We start from the raw sequence: 14,011 nt of genomic DNA, 5'->3' as shown, positions 1-14,011 counted from the left end.
TGTAACAGCTTTCTCTGTGACCCTGGGATGGTCGCTTCCCCTTTCTAAGTCTCATTCTCTATATTTGTAAAACCAGGATGTGAAAGCATCTACTTCAGGAGGCTGTTGTGAAGAATAAATGAGATACTGTTGGGTGCTGTAGAAACCTTTTGGGGAAACTGTCTAGCCCACACAGCTTGTTCGAGTGGGTTTCTCTTTCTTTCACCCAAAATAGCCTTGCAAAAAATAGCATGTGAGAAAGCTTAAAACAATTCTTAGCCAGAGTTCCCAAGAAATTTGAGCGCTGTTGCTTGTCAGAAGCCTGGAGTTTTGCAAGAAAACCTAGCACAATGCCTTACACATTGAAGGCACTCCTTCATTCATTAATTCATTGACACTTTTAATAAACAGCCATGTATTCAGTGCCTGGAGCCCTGGTGGCACAGTGGTTAAGAGCTTGGCTGCTAACCAAAGGCTGGCAGTTGGAACCCACCAGCCGCTCCTTGAAAACCCTATAGGGCAGTTCTACTCTGTCCTATAGGGTCGCTATAAGTCGGAATCGACCTGACAGCAATGGGTATTGAGTGCCTACCATGTGCCAGGCACTGTTATAGGCACCAGCAAGGAACAACACAGACAAGAGTTCTGCTATCATGTAGTTCACAATCTGGTGAGGAGAGAAGTAATTAAGATAATTTTGGACAGTAATATACGCACTGGAGAAAACAAAACAAGGAAACAAGCTCAGAAGTAGAGTAGGGTCTTTTCAAGTTAAGTAGTCAAGGAAGGCCTTTTTGAGGAGCTGAAATTTTGCTAATACCTAAAGGACAGATAAGGACAGCCTGGCTGTTTAGGAATCTGGATACAGGGCATTCCAGGAAGAGGCAACAGAACAAAAAGACCCTGAAGCAGGGATGGGAGTCCCCGAGTGGTGCAAACAGTTAACATACGCAGCTGCTAACCCAAAGGTTGGTGGTTCAAGTCCACCCAGATGCACCTTGGACGAAAGGCCTGGTGATCTCCTGCCAAAAAGCCGGCCTATGAAAACCCTATGCAGCACGGTTCTTCTCTGTTCCATGAGTTGGCATTGTCTTGATGGCAACTGGTTTTTTGTTTGTTTCTTTTAGGTGGAAATGAGCTTGACATGGTCCCAGAACAGAAAGTAAGCCACTTACACAGATTATTTGCTGGGGCAAGGCCCCTCAGTTAGCCTGTCCTGTAGGTAGGCCAGTCCATCTGTGCTGGGGGAATCAAAAGCTTCTAGCAGAGAATGCTAAAACTTTGTATTCACTCCCATGATGCTGGAAGACAATACTCCCAATGGAAAAGAGGTCTGAGGCAAATGAAAGGAAACGCTGTATGTCTGGGTTTGAATCCTAACTCTACCATTTTGGGCAAGTTACTTAACCTCTCTGTACCTCAGTTCCCTCACCTGTAAAATGTGGGCAATAACAGTACCTACCTCATGTGGTTCTTTAAAGACTGAGTGAACTCAGTGTTTGGTGCAGTGCCTGGCACATGTAAGTACAATAGATGTTGACTACCACTACTGCTATTCTTCCAGATCCGAGCCTTCAGCTCCCTTTCCACTCCAAAATAACCATCATTTGTCCCCAATCTGGTTTTTGCTTTGTAACAATATGAGTAGATCTACATTTACTAATTTACACCAATTCAACTGCCAACCCTCACCTTCATCTTGTCCTCTTGTTGTTGTATGCAAATGAGTTGATTCCAACTCACAGCGAGACTGTTGGACAGAATGGAACTGCCCCATGGGGCTTCCTAGGCTGTACTCTTTATGGGAGCAGATTGCCAGGTCTTTCTTCCTGGAGAGCCTCTGGGTAGGTTCAAACTGCTGACCCTTCCATTAGCAGTCAAGTGCTTAACCACTGCTCCACCAGGGCTCCTTTTCATCTTGTCCTACCACCCCTGAATTTGGAATAGTGGCCATCAGCACTTCTTAAAGCTGTTTAAAGATAATAGGGCTATAAATCTGAACATTAACAGTGGTCTTGCCATCCTTTCCTCCATCAAACGAAATGTGGAAAAAAACCTGCATTGTTTAAGTACAGCATTTTAGTTATGCTCATATAAACAAGATTTTCAGACGACTCTCAAACACATGACCTAAATTTAGGCATCAAGTAATTTTAAAAATAACAATAATAAAAAGGGGGTAGTGAAAGAGAGAGGAGGAGGCAGAGGGGTGGGGAGAGAGAGAGAAAGAAAGGAAAAGAAAGGTATTCTATTCCAGAAAAGGGCTCTGTCTTTGTATTTACTCTTGCCTTCTTATTCAGTTTTTGTTTTTATAAGTCTATTGCAATTCTTGTGAAATTGATTCCTAGTTATTTGATCTCTTTGGTTGGTTCTATAAACAGAATATTTTCTTCCATAAAACCATTTTTCAAAATGGCTGATGTAAGCATATAGGAAGACTATAGTTTTTGCATAGTAATTTCCACAGCAGCCATCTTAACAACAGAATAATATATTCTATTATTTTTTCTAATAGATTCATAGTGAGACTGATTATCTTAAGATTTGTAAAAAAGATTTATAAAAAGAAATCAATTACTGGCGAATAGTGATAATTCTATCTCCCCCTTTCTTAATTCTATTTCTTCTCTAATTGCAATATCTAATAATTCCTGAACAACAGTAAATAATAACAATGATAACAGACATTCTGGTCTTCTTCTGGATTTAACGGAAATATTTCTAGTGTTACATCATTAAAGATGATGTTGACTTTGGACATGATTCTATTTAATTGGGAGGTTCTTCCAATGATAGATAGTTAATTTTATCAGAAGTCTTTTTAATATTCATAAAACACAAGACTTTTCTCCTTTGCCCATATTAACAGTAAATCGCATTATTAGATTTCCTAAGATTAAACCATCCTTCCATTCCCGGAATAATTCCCACTTTGCCACGGCTTACATTACCTTGTAATATAATCATTTACATGTCCATTTCCCTTCTCTATGAGCTCTTTCAGATTTGGCCATGATTAATTCATGTTTTACCCCAGCATATAGCCCAGAGTTGACAATCAATACATGTTTAATATATAAATAAATGAATGACAATAATAATGAATAAATAAATAACAAGTGCACTGAACCTCCCAAACTAATTGTACTTCCTCCAGTGTTAAAGTCTTGGATTAGCAAGATCATGCACCTGTCCCAGAGTGGACCTTTATATATTTAACCGATATCTGGTTTAATTGGCCCCCACCTCTTCCAGCAACAGAACACCTACTTAGGCCTCTTGTTCTCCACAGGGAAATTATTCCCTATAGTTTTAACAGTGCTAACCCTACTTCCCATTGCCACCACCACTCCAAGCCAAAGGGTGGCTACATGGCTGAGGCCTAATTAGAATATTACACAATTATTACTTTAGGAATCGATAGATGACCCAAGCTGGGCCAAAGACATTTCCCAGAATTCCCCACAGAAGCTCTTAAGAAAAATTCTTTCCAAAAGGGCTGATAAACATAAAATATAATTGCCTAAAGTTGCTGTGACCCTATAGGACAGAGTAGAACTGCCCCACAGAGCTTCCAAGGAGCGCCTGCCCTTTGGTTAGTACCCGTAGCACTTAACCACTACACGACCAGGGTTTCCAAAGTTGCTGCTAACCATCTTGCCTAAAATACTGTGACACAACCGCTATGAGAATGAAACAAGACAGAGACAAACATGGCGAAGTAAAGGAGACAGAGACCTAGTGACATCCTGTGAGCCCCCTGGATCCAGCTTTGCCTGAAGCCATTACCCTCTAGACTTCCCACTTACATAAGCCAATAAATTATCTTTTTGTGCTTATAATAGATTGTTTTATTTCTATCATTCGCAATGAAAAAGAATTACCTAACTGATGTGTTGCTTTGTTTCCCTGTAAATATATCTTGTACATTCTTTAGTAAAGGTTAAAAAAATATTTTAAAGGAAGGCAATCCTAACTAAAAAAAACTAGTGAATGTTTAAAAAAAAAATCAACTGCCTGCTTTTAATCAATGGCAAGATGGTCTGAATGGCTCCCTTAGTGAATTATAATTTCAGATTGAAATTCCCAAGACAGTTATACAGAAGCTTGTTAAACCACAGAAACCAATAGAATCAAGAGATTACTTTATCAGGGCAGTGTTTCAATCAGTTCCAGAGATACCATCCATTATGCAAAACCAAAACCTTTCAAGCTTTCTAATGTACAAACCTAGCAATCTTTCATTCACCTAAAGAATTGGTATGATACTTAAAAAAAAAAAAAAATCATGTTATGATGACTGGAGAGCAGCAATGAAAGCAGCCAGGTCTGAAGATAGGAAGTTTCATGGGGTCTCGCTGAACAGTCCTGCCTTCTCAAATGCTTTCGGTTCTTCAGAAAAACTGTACTTGGCATCCTCAATGCTTCTGGACTCATCCAGGGCTCACGGCATCAGTTCCTACTGGAAGCTCGAGAAACTGCCAGAGTCTGGGCCCTATCCAACACCCCTGCCCCATTCCATTTGTTGAGAATCCTGGCTGCAGTTACCTCGTGAAATCAGGCTCTTCTCCTTCAGCTCAAGTTACAATAGACCAATTCTGGAACCTGGTTTTGATTATTCTCTGGAGAGCTACTTAAGAACTGCTTCAGGGTTTGAAATCCCTCATTCGGACATAATCTTGAAATAAAAAACTATCTTCAAATGAAAAATGTATTACAGCTTTCTTTTTAAGGCCTTCAGCACTGATGGGCAGGATGAAAGGAAGGAACTGCAAGAAAATGAAGGGAAGAAAGGAATAATGGAAGAGAAAGAGACGGAAGAAAGTGCAAGAGAAATTTACTAAGTCACAGACTATGTGAAGCACTTTATGTAACGTTTTATTTCATCCTCACATAATCCTTTGGATGTAGACAATATTGAGCCCATTCTGCAGATGAAGAAATTGAGCCTTACTAATATTAAGTATTAATATTAAGAAACACTTCTAGATACACTAAAACATCTTTAACATAATACAGTAATAACAATGTTTTGATGCACATCACAAAGTAGCACCCATTTATTATTACAAACCATTGTACGTACCTCAAATTTTCAATATAAAAAATTTTAATATAGAGACTTTACAGGGGTTGATTCATAACTACGGGTTGTATGTAAATTGGATGTTCATCACCCAGGGACCATGCAGTCGAACACTGCCCAAACGGACATTATGTGGTTCATAACTCTATGTTAACAAGCCAAGAAAGGAACTCCTGGTAGCACAATAGTTAAGATCTAGGCTGCTAACCGAAAGGCTGGTGTTTAAAACCCACACACTCTGTAGGAGACAAGATCCAGCAATCCACTCCCGTAAAGAGTACAGCCTAGAAAAGCCAATGGGGCAGTTCTACTTTGTCACATGGGGTCACTATGAGTCAGAAATTGACTCCATGGTGCCTACCAACAACAAACATTAAGTAAGTTTTCTCAGGTCACAGTAGAGTCTGACTTAGAGATGCAAATACTTGCTCTAAGGCACCTTGCTTCTACTCTAAGGCATCTTGCTTCTACTCTATCAGCCTCCTCTCTCCGAAAGGTCTAATACAGAAGTATGCGCCAAATATTGTGGGTGAATGGACCCCATGTAGACAATACAGCATTGTCACCTAAGAAAATGAGGTTAAGACAATTTTAGTATCTTGATGTCCAAGAGAACTAGCATATGGCAAAGCAAAGCCTAGAGCCCAATTTTTCTAACTCCCTCCACCTGACCAGAATCTATTTTATAAGTACTAATCATCTACACAGAACAAATACAGGCTGTCCCAATTAATGAGTGAAAAGTTGAGAATTTTCCCCACCTTCAAGAAAATTTTAATTGGGAATAAAAGGAAAATATTCATGAATTTTATTTTTCTGCCTCAATGTTCCTGTTTATACCAAGCTCTTTTTGTTGTTGTTATCATGTATCTGGGAGGTTATTTCCCCCATGCTGTTGCAAAATCTGTAAAAGGGGAAAAAACTTAAGCTAAAACAGCACGTGCAAACCACAATTCTGGCAACTTCAAACATTATGGGTATGCCAGTTGCTTTCTGAAATGAGTTTAAACCAGAGGTCGCAAACTGGTAGCCAGCTGGCTCTATAGAGCCCACAGATGTGTTGTGTTTGTCCCACAGCATTGGCCCACACAGTGTTTTTAAGAAATATGAATTTGTTGCCAATATTAAAAATCTACAGTAGATTTCAGATCAAAACCTGGATTTCCATTTTCTCCTAGAAAGTTGAAGATCTAGCTAGAAGTGATCAGTGGCTGCCCTTTAGAGAGAGTCTATGCACCCCAGTTTCTCCCCACCTAGTCTGTGTCACTCATTTATAAGATCTGCATGGGTTTTTGACCCTTGGTTTAAAAAGTTAAGTGGATGCTGACTGCAAAGCGAATCATTATAAAGCTTTTCCCAAAACCACCCCCGATAAAAGATTCTTTCATCAATATTGCCACAGCTGTGATGGACAGTAAGGCATGCAAAGAACCAAAATGATGTGAGAAATGGAAAAATCTAGTCGTCATGTCTGTTTAGATTTCTGCTCTAGGATACTCATTTTGTTTAGAAAATGCATTCACTGGCATTGTTTCATTTATTCCACCTAACAATCCTGCAAGGAAGAAATTACTGTCCAATAAAGAAACGAAAACCAAAACCAAACCCAAACCCACTGCCATTGAGTCGATTCCGACTCGTAGCGACCCGATAAGACAGAGTAGAACTGCCCCATACGGTTTCCAAGGAGTGCCTGGTGGATTTGAACTGCTGACCTTTTGGTTAGCAGCCATAGCTCTTAACCACTATGCCACCAGGGTTTCCAAAGAAACTAAAGCTGAGGAAAAAGAAAAACAGAAATTAAAGCTGAGTGATATGAAATAAGCTATCCAACCAAAATCATCCAACTAGTCAGTAACAAAGCCAGTTTTTAAACCCAGTTTTGTCCAGCTACAAAGGCTATGCCTTTGGGAATTTAAAAAACACTTAGTAGAGCCTTGAAGCTTGTTTCGACCTCAGGGCCTTTGTACTTGCTGTTCCCTCTACTTGGTAACCTCTCCCCACAGATCTTCATATTAGAGGATCTTACTCTTCACTTCATTTAGGTCACTTCTACAGAGAGCTCTTCCCTAATCATCCTAGTTTAAAAAGCACATGTACACACACTATCCTCTAGCACTCTGCCATTCAAAGTGAAGCCCTGGACTGGCAGCATCAGCATCAGCTGGGAGTTCAGTAGAAATTCAGAATCTCATGCCCCACCCCAGACCTAGTGAATCAGGATCTGCACGTCAACAAGACCCCCAGGTGATTCCTGTTCACGTAAAGTGTGGAAGGCACTGCTCCACACGAGCACTGTGCAACAGAAATAACAATGGGAACCCCAGAGGCAATTTTTAATTTTAAATGTAGGAGCCACATTAAAGACAGTAAAAAGAAACAGGTGAAATTAATTTTACAATTTTACTTAACCCAATACGAATATTATCACTTCAACGTGTCATCAATATACAAATTATTCATAAGCAACGTAGCATTCTGTTTTTCAAACTGAGTCTTCCAAATCTGATTTGTACATTATACTCACAGCACATTTCAGTTCAGGCACTTCATACATTCAAGGCCACATGTGAAGAGTGGCTACTGGTGCTGGGCAGAAGAGTTCTGAACCATCAGAGACATTAGGTACTTTCTTTTTCTTTTTTTTCAAATAATTTTTATTGTGCTTTAAGTGAAAGTTTACAAATCACGTCAGTCTCTCACATATAAACTTATATACACCTTACTACATACTCCCACTTACTCTCCCCCTAATGAGTCAGCCTGCTCCCTCCTTCCAGTCTCTCCTTTTGTGACGATTTTGCCAGTTTCTAACCCTCTCTACCCTCCCATCTCCCCTCCAGACAGGAGATGCCAACACAGCCTCAAGTGTCCACCTGATACAAGTAGCTCACTCTTCATCAGCATCTCTCTCCAACCCATTGTCCAGTCCCTTCCGTGTCTGATGAGTTGTCTTCGGGGATGGTTCCTGTCCTGTGCCAACAGAAGGTTTGGGGACCATGGCCGCCGGGATTCCTCTAGTCTCAGTCAGACCATTAAGTCTGATCTTTTTATGAGAATTTGGGGTCTGCATCCCACTGATCTCCTGCTCCCTCAGGGGTTCTCTGTTGTGCTCCCTGACAGGGCAGTCATCGGTTGTGGCCGGGCACCATCCAGTTTACTTTATTTTTCTTTATAGCCTTTATCACAACCAGAAATCTCACTACAAATTTATTTGCTTTTTTATTTTCTGTCTCCCCTACTCCTCTGCTAAAGTCTCAGTTTTAGGGAAACAATTGCTTCATCTGTCTGTTCACCACTTTATCCCCAGCACCTAAAACAGTACAGGCACATAGTAAACATTTAGTAAATATTTGTCGAGCGAATGCATTGAATGATCTTTTTAGCGCTTAATGAGTAGCAATGTGATGGTAGTGGAAGAAACCAGCACTTTGAAACTAGACAGCTCAGCTCTGCCACTGACCAGCCCAGTGACCTTGGGCAAGTCATTAACCTCTCTGAGTCAGCTGTAAAACAGGGATGCTGCTATTTAACCCAAAGAGTTATCACGACACTCAAATAGCATATGTCTAGCAAGTGCCAACCACCACAATAGTAGGCGTTCCATAAACGCTAACGCCTTTCCTTCCTCCTTCACCTTCTCTACAAATACATATGCGAATAATGTCGCCACCAATTTCCTCTGGGTAGCATGAGCATGACTGTTGAAACCGGTCCTCCAGCCAATGGGATGTGTGCAGTAACTGTTGACTGTGAAGATAACTTGAAACCATGGACGGTCACTTCTCATCATCCTGGAGCAGTCATAGTTACTGCACAGCTTGTAAGCCTCAAGGCAGGACACAGCTGAAGTAGGTGCCATCACTTTGATGAGTCCTACAGGGGTGGTCAGTTGGCCTGCCCTGAGGTCCCCTCCCTTAGAAGAGTTTAAGCACTCTGAGTAGACAGCTCCTATCAGCTAATACTGAAGGGTATGTAGTGACTTTGCTTTTTCCAGTGGGGTGGGGAGAGGTGGGGTAGGGAAGAGGGTTAACCTATTCTCATGTATTGATCATTAGCCTCAACGCAACAAGCGAGGCTTGCTTCCCCAGAACTTTAACTCTTACATCCCAACCCGTAAATCTATCCTGGTCCTGGTGATCTGATGCACATCCTCTAATCACAGTCAATCAACAGCATAGGATCAAATCACAACTCAGATTTAGAGATAAGTGGAGTGACGCCAGGAGCCCCAGTGGTGCGGTGGTAAAGAGCTTGACTGCTAACCAAAACGTCGGCAGTTTGAATACACCAGCCACTCCCTGGAAACCCTAACGGGTAGCTCTATAGGGTCGCTATGAGTCAGAATTGACTCAAGGGCAAATTTTTTTTTTTTTTTTAATGGAGTGACACCAAGGAAATAAAAAAGTGAGGTCTCTTTTGTTGTATATGAAGAATGCACAAGCCAGCTCTGTGGACAGCAGCCCGATTTCTTCCCGCTCTCCCTCTTGCTGAAAACACAAGAACCAGAAACACTTGCAGAATTAGTAGGCTACTGGAAAGCATGCTGAAAACAAACAAACAAAAAAACAAATAAAACCCAGAAAAAAAAAATGTACAAGAAAAATATCAGAATCTTTAACCTGCGGTTCTCTAATTAGGCCAATAGGAGGATAAGATTCCTGGTAGGACAGGAGGTCCATCGGGAGGAAGCATACAGATGCTACCATCTAACAGATTCGGAGTTGGATCAGAGAACCCAGGGGAAGGGTTCCTATTATTGGTTTGAATCAATGTCTGTTTCCTTTTCTGCAGAATAGGGAGGATGTTGTCCCCTCTTCCCACACAGGAGAGAAAGAAGAGCCCAAAGAGATGGGGCTCATGAAAATCTCACAACTGCCCCCCCCCAAAGCACTGATGTCCATATTAAGACTAGAGAGAGAGCCATGCAAAATCAGTCCTGGCACACTTGGCTTCTGCGAGTGTAAGGACCTTCTGGGAGAATTCTGAACAGCCAGGTTTCCGCTGTTAGACACACATCGACAGGAAGCTTTCTGTCCTTAAGAGTGTTTCTTCACCAGCACTTCCAACATTTATCAACATTTATAAGGATCTATCATGAGCAACAGAGTCCCTGGGTGATGCAAATGGTTAAGTGCTCCCCTGCTAAATGAAAGATTGAAGGTCCCACTCCATCGAGCCACTTCTGAAGAAAGGCCCGGCAATCTACTTCCCCAAAAATCAGCCATTGGAAACTCTATAAAGCACACAGCTCTGCTATGACATATATGGGGTCCTCATGAGTAGGAATCAACTCCATGGCAACTGGTTTGTTTCTTTGTTTACCGTAAGCAACATGAGGGGTGGGGCATTGAGGACACACAGATGTCATATGGTCTTTCTAAGTGAGGATCAAGTGAATCCAGTTCTACCTATACCCCTTCAGTTTAACAGTTCTATGGGTGGCTTCCAAATATTGACACTGAGCCCCAAGTACCACAAGTGATTGCTGGGGGCTTCAGACTAGGGGTACCACTGCACCAGAACAATATCTTCAGGAGCCATGCTGTGACAGCCTCAGTATAAAAGAGCCTCAGTGTAAAAGAGCAAGGGAAAGTACAGCATGTTCTGCCCTTTCATTTAGAAACGCCTCCAAATCCTCGGATGGGACTTCCTGACATGCATTCCACCAAGTACCCTCCATCAACTTTAAGTCATTCCAGTAAAACACGTCTTCTGTATTTACAGCTGCTGCAAAAAAAAAAAGCAACCTAAAAACACATGTTGGAAAGATTTGATCCTCATGCCTCCGTCATCCCCAAAGAGCATCTGACACTTCTCACAAGACACACAGCTTTAAAATTAGAACTGGAAAAAGCCACAGTCACCCTCATAAGTCCAAAGCTACAGCACAGAAGAAACCAGAACATTCCTCTAATCAACAATTAAACAACTGAAACCTTCCCAGGCACCATACCCTTTCTGTATTTTGCTGTTGCTGCATTAATCATCCTAACACCTTTTTAATTATAATCACAAACTGGAAGCCATGGCTTGTGATGTTATAAACACTGATTTTCCAGTTAAATTAGGCATTCGCTGTTTTATGTTTTGATAGGAAGGGGCTGTTTGAAGCCTCCTGAAATATTGCAATTAGTTCTCGCTGTTGAAACAGACAAGCCATTAACAGACACATTGGCCGTTTCAGTGTGATCTGCTGGAATGTTTACGCCTAAATGTGCTCCTCTCAAGCTTTTAAAGCATAAGGCATATTTTTAAAAGTGGAAAGAAATCAATCACAATACACACATTTATTATATATTTCTGAAGTTATTTCTGAAACTTTTCCAGGCTGTAATTTAAACTTAGAAAGCACCCCTCTTGAACAGAGAGGCAACCTGTCAAGAAACAATCTTTACCTATTGGCTCTGTTAAGATGATAACATCACCTTAGTTGACAAAGCCTGTGTTTCTGTTTGACAATCGCAATTAATTACTGAAATGCAACCCAGATGGAGCCATCCATTCAGATTTGGTTCCCAGAGCAATACAAAATGGGAGGAAAAGGAAACAAACGTGAAGGACGTTTGCATTTTGGATATCTTAACCAGAGTTGTTTCGGATGTTACGGCTGGCAAGAAAGCTGGATCGTTAGTTTATTTTATCTGCACTTGACTTTCAAGCCCTCTCTTCTCACTTCCTCTCACTGCCAGGAGACGGTAGGAAATGGGAGAGATGAACATGTCACCAAACACAAGCTCCCATCTGTTGCAAAGGAAGAGCGGGTGGGAGAGGGCATGGGTGCAGGGCATGAAAACTCTTAGGGCACCAGCTATCATGCAGAAATTGATTCCCCTGACGCAAAATCAACTCCGTTCACTCAGCCAAGGAGGATAGAGAGTTCTGGAGGTGGAAACCATCCTCGGTCAAATTCACCAGCAACACATTTTTAACTGTTTCTATTCATTTTTCTCTGACCTGAAAATAATAAAGTTGCATTCCAGCCACGCAAATGCTTTTGGGGGCGATTTTGAGAGATTCCAGGGGATCTCAAAGCTCCGTAGTCAACCCAGCTATCCTGGGTCATTCCTCAGCTGTGTCCCCAAAGGCAACAGCCCAGAGCCCCCAGAGTGACTGGATTAGGGAACACCCCGAGGGCAAGAGGGCTGAGGGCTCCCGGGTTTGGAGCTAGGCAGACTAAGAAAGCCTATCTTTAGAAGAGGAGCCCGGGACAGGCAGGCGGATACCTCCTCCCCTCGCCCTGAAATTTCGTGATTCTTAGCCAGAGTCCAGACCTCTCAGCCGCTCCCCCTGAATAGCCCCGCCAGGGCTCGTTGAGCCCTTGTGGGGCCGAGGACACTCGGGACGGTGTTTGGATTTCTAAGGGAATCCAAAGTTGGGAGCTTCCCTCTCCACCGAGTCTCACCCACGCCTCTGTCCCATCCCGCCGAGCCCAGGGTCCTACCTGTACCACTCCAGCCCCTTTTCGTAGTTCCTGTCGAAGAAGTGCGGCTCTACACCCACCGCCCGCACGTCTGGGTGGACTCGGATGGCCTCCAGCAACGCGCGGGTCCCCCCTTTCTTGACCCCGATGATAAGCGCCTGTGGCAGCTTCTTCTCCCCGTAATCAGGGGTGCTGGCGGCGCCGCCCCTCTCGCTGCTCCCGTTGGCCGCCCTTCGGCCTGCGAGCTCCTCGTCGGTGGTGCTGGACTCCTGCGCTTCCCTCTCCAGCAGCGCGCTCTGCGCCGTGATCACCTCGCTGGGTGCCAGCGGGGTCCGGAGCCAGGCGTCCCGGGCGCCTCCGCCGCCGCTCGCCAGACCCCAGCCGTCGGCCCCGGGGGCTGCAGGCTGCTCGGTGGACTCGGGTGGCTCCCCGCGGCTTGCGTTGTCCGGCGGCGGCGCGGGCGGCTGCGAGGGGGCGCCGAGGCGCACGGGGGGAGGCACCAGAGAGGGTGCCGGCGGGCTCGGCGGGGGCGCGGCGGCGGAGCCCGGCGGCTCCTGCAGCGCCAAAGGGAATTGCAGGGAGCCCGAGCCGCCCAGGAGACTGTAGCACAGGTAGGTGACGGACAGGGACAAGGTGCACATAAAAAGCAGCTTGCGCGCCGGCGGCCCCTTAGCAGAGGCGCCGGGCGGCGGCGGCGCTGCCAGAGGTGGAGGCGGAGGCGGAGGCGGAGGAGGTGCGGGCCACGGGGCCATCGCGGCTCCCGGCTCGCAGCGGCGGCGGCGGCGGCAGCCCCCGGCGCTGCCCGGACATGGTTTCAGCCGCCGCCCCCGCCGCCGCCGCCGCTGCTGCTGCCCAGCCGCTCCGGCTGCATGAAGCGACGCCGCTGCGCCCCCGGCCCTGGCCGCTGTCCCGCTGCGCCAGGGGGAAGCCTGGCCGCATGGCCCCCCTCTCCACTCTCCCTGCGAAGTCCAGGGGGCCCCCCCACCACCCCCCTCAGCCTCTGGCCGGGGGACCGAGGGGGGCGCGCGGACCCGCCAGCAGCACCTGCTCCGTCTGCAGCGCCCCCGCTTCCCGGCTCCGCCGCGGCTCCTGCCTCAGCCTCTGCCGCCACCGCCGCGCGCTGTTGCAGCCCCGAGTTCCTTCCCCGCTGCTAACTTTCTGCGGGGAGAGAGGAGACGCACGGAGGGGAGAAGAAGGGGCCGGGCGCGCGCCCGGCGCCGCTGAGGGAAGGGGGGTGCGCCTCGCGCGCGCCTGCGAAGGGGGGCGCGGGAGCGGAGGCGTGCTCTAGGGCTGGGACACCCGGGAGATCCGAGATCTTGCCCCACCACACTTGAGCTGTTCCCGCCCAGCCCCGTGTGCTTCCCCTCCCCTGGGAGCCTGGGACTCCGGTTTCTCCATCCCTCTCCAATACTTTTAGGAACGTAGAGCCCAATGCCAGCCGCCGGTGCCGCGCCCTACGGAGCTTAAGGACAGCGGGTGGCCAGCTCACGCCTCCCTTTTTCCCCTGGGACTCCGGAGAAGCC

At 45.4% G+C, this 14,011-nt stretch overlaps 1 protein-coding gene across 1 annotated transcript in view; it reads right to left on the bottom strand.

The window, feature by feature from the left end:
- The window catches only part of HS3ST4 (heparan sulfate-glucosamine 3-sulfotransferase 4), a 458,743-nt gene extending 445,503 nt beyond the window's left edge, over positions 1-13,240 (bottom strand). Inside the window, exon 1 of the mRNA XM_049903467.1 lies at positions 12,510-13,240. Coding sequence (XP_049759424.1) covers positions 12,510-13,240 — 731 coding nt within the window. The remainder of the gene's footprint in view (positions 1-12,509) is intronic.
- Positions 13,241-14,011: the final 771 nt, after the last annotated feature.

This window comes from Elephas maximus, chromosome 12 (assembly GCF_024166365.1).
Source record: "Elephas maximus indicus isolate mEleMax1 chromosome 12, mEleMax1 primary haplotype, whole genome shotgun sequence".
Taxonomy (NCBI): Eukaryota; Metazoa; Chordata; class Mammalia; order Proboscidea; family Elephantidae; genus Elephas; species Elephas maximus.
The sequence above is the reverse complement of the archived record's forward strand: the minus strand, read 5'-3'. Positions and strand labels throughout refer to the sequence as shown.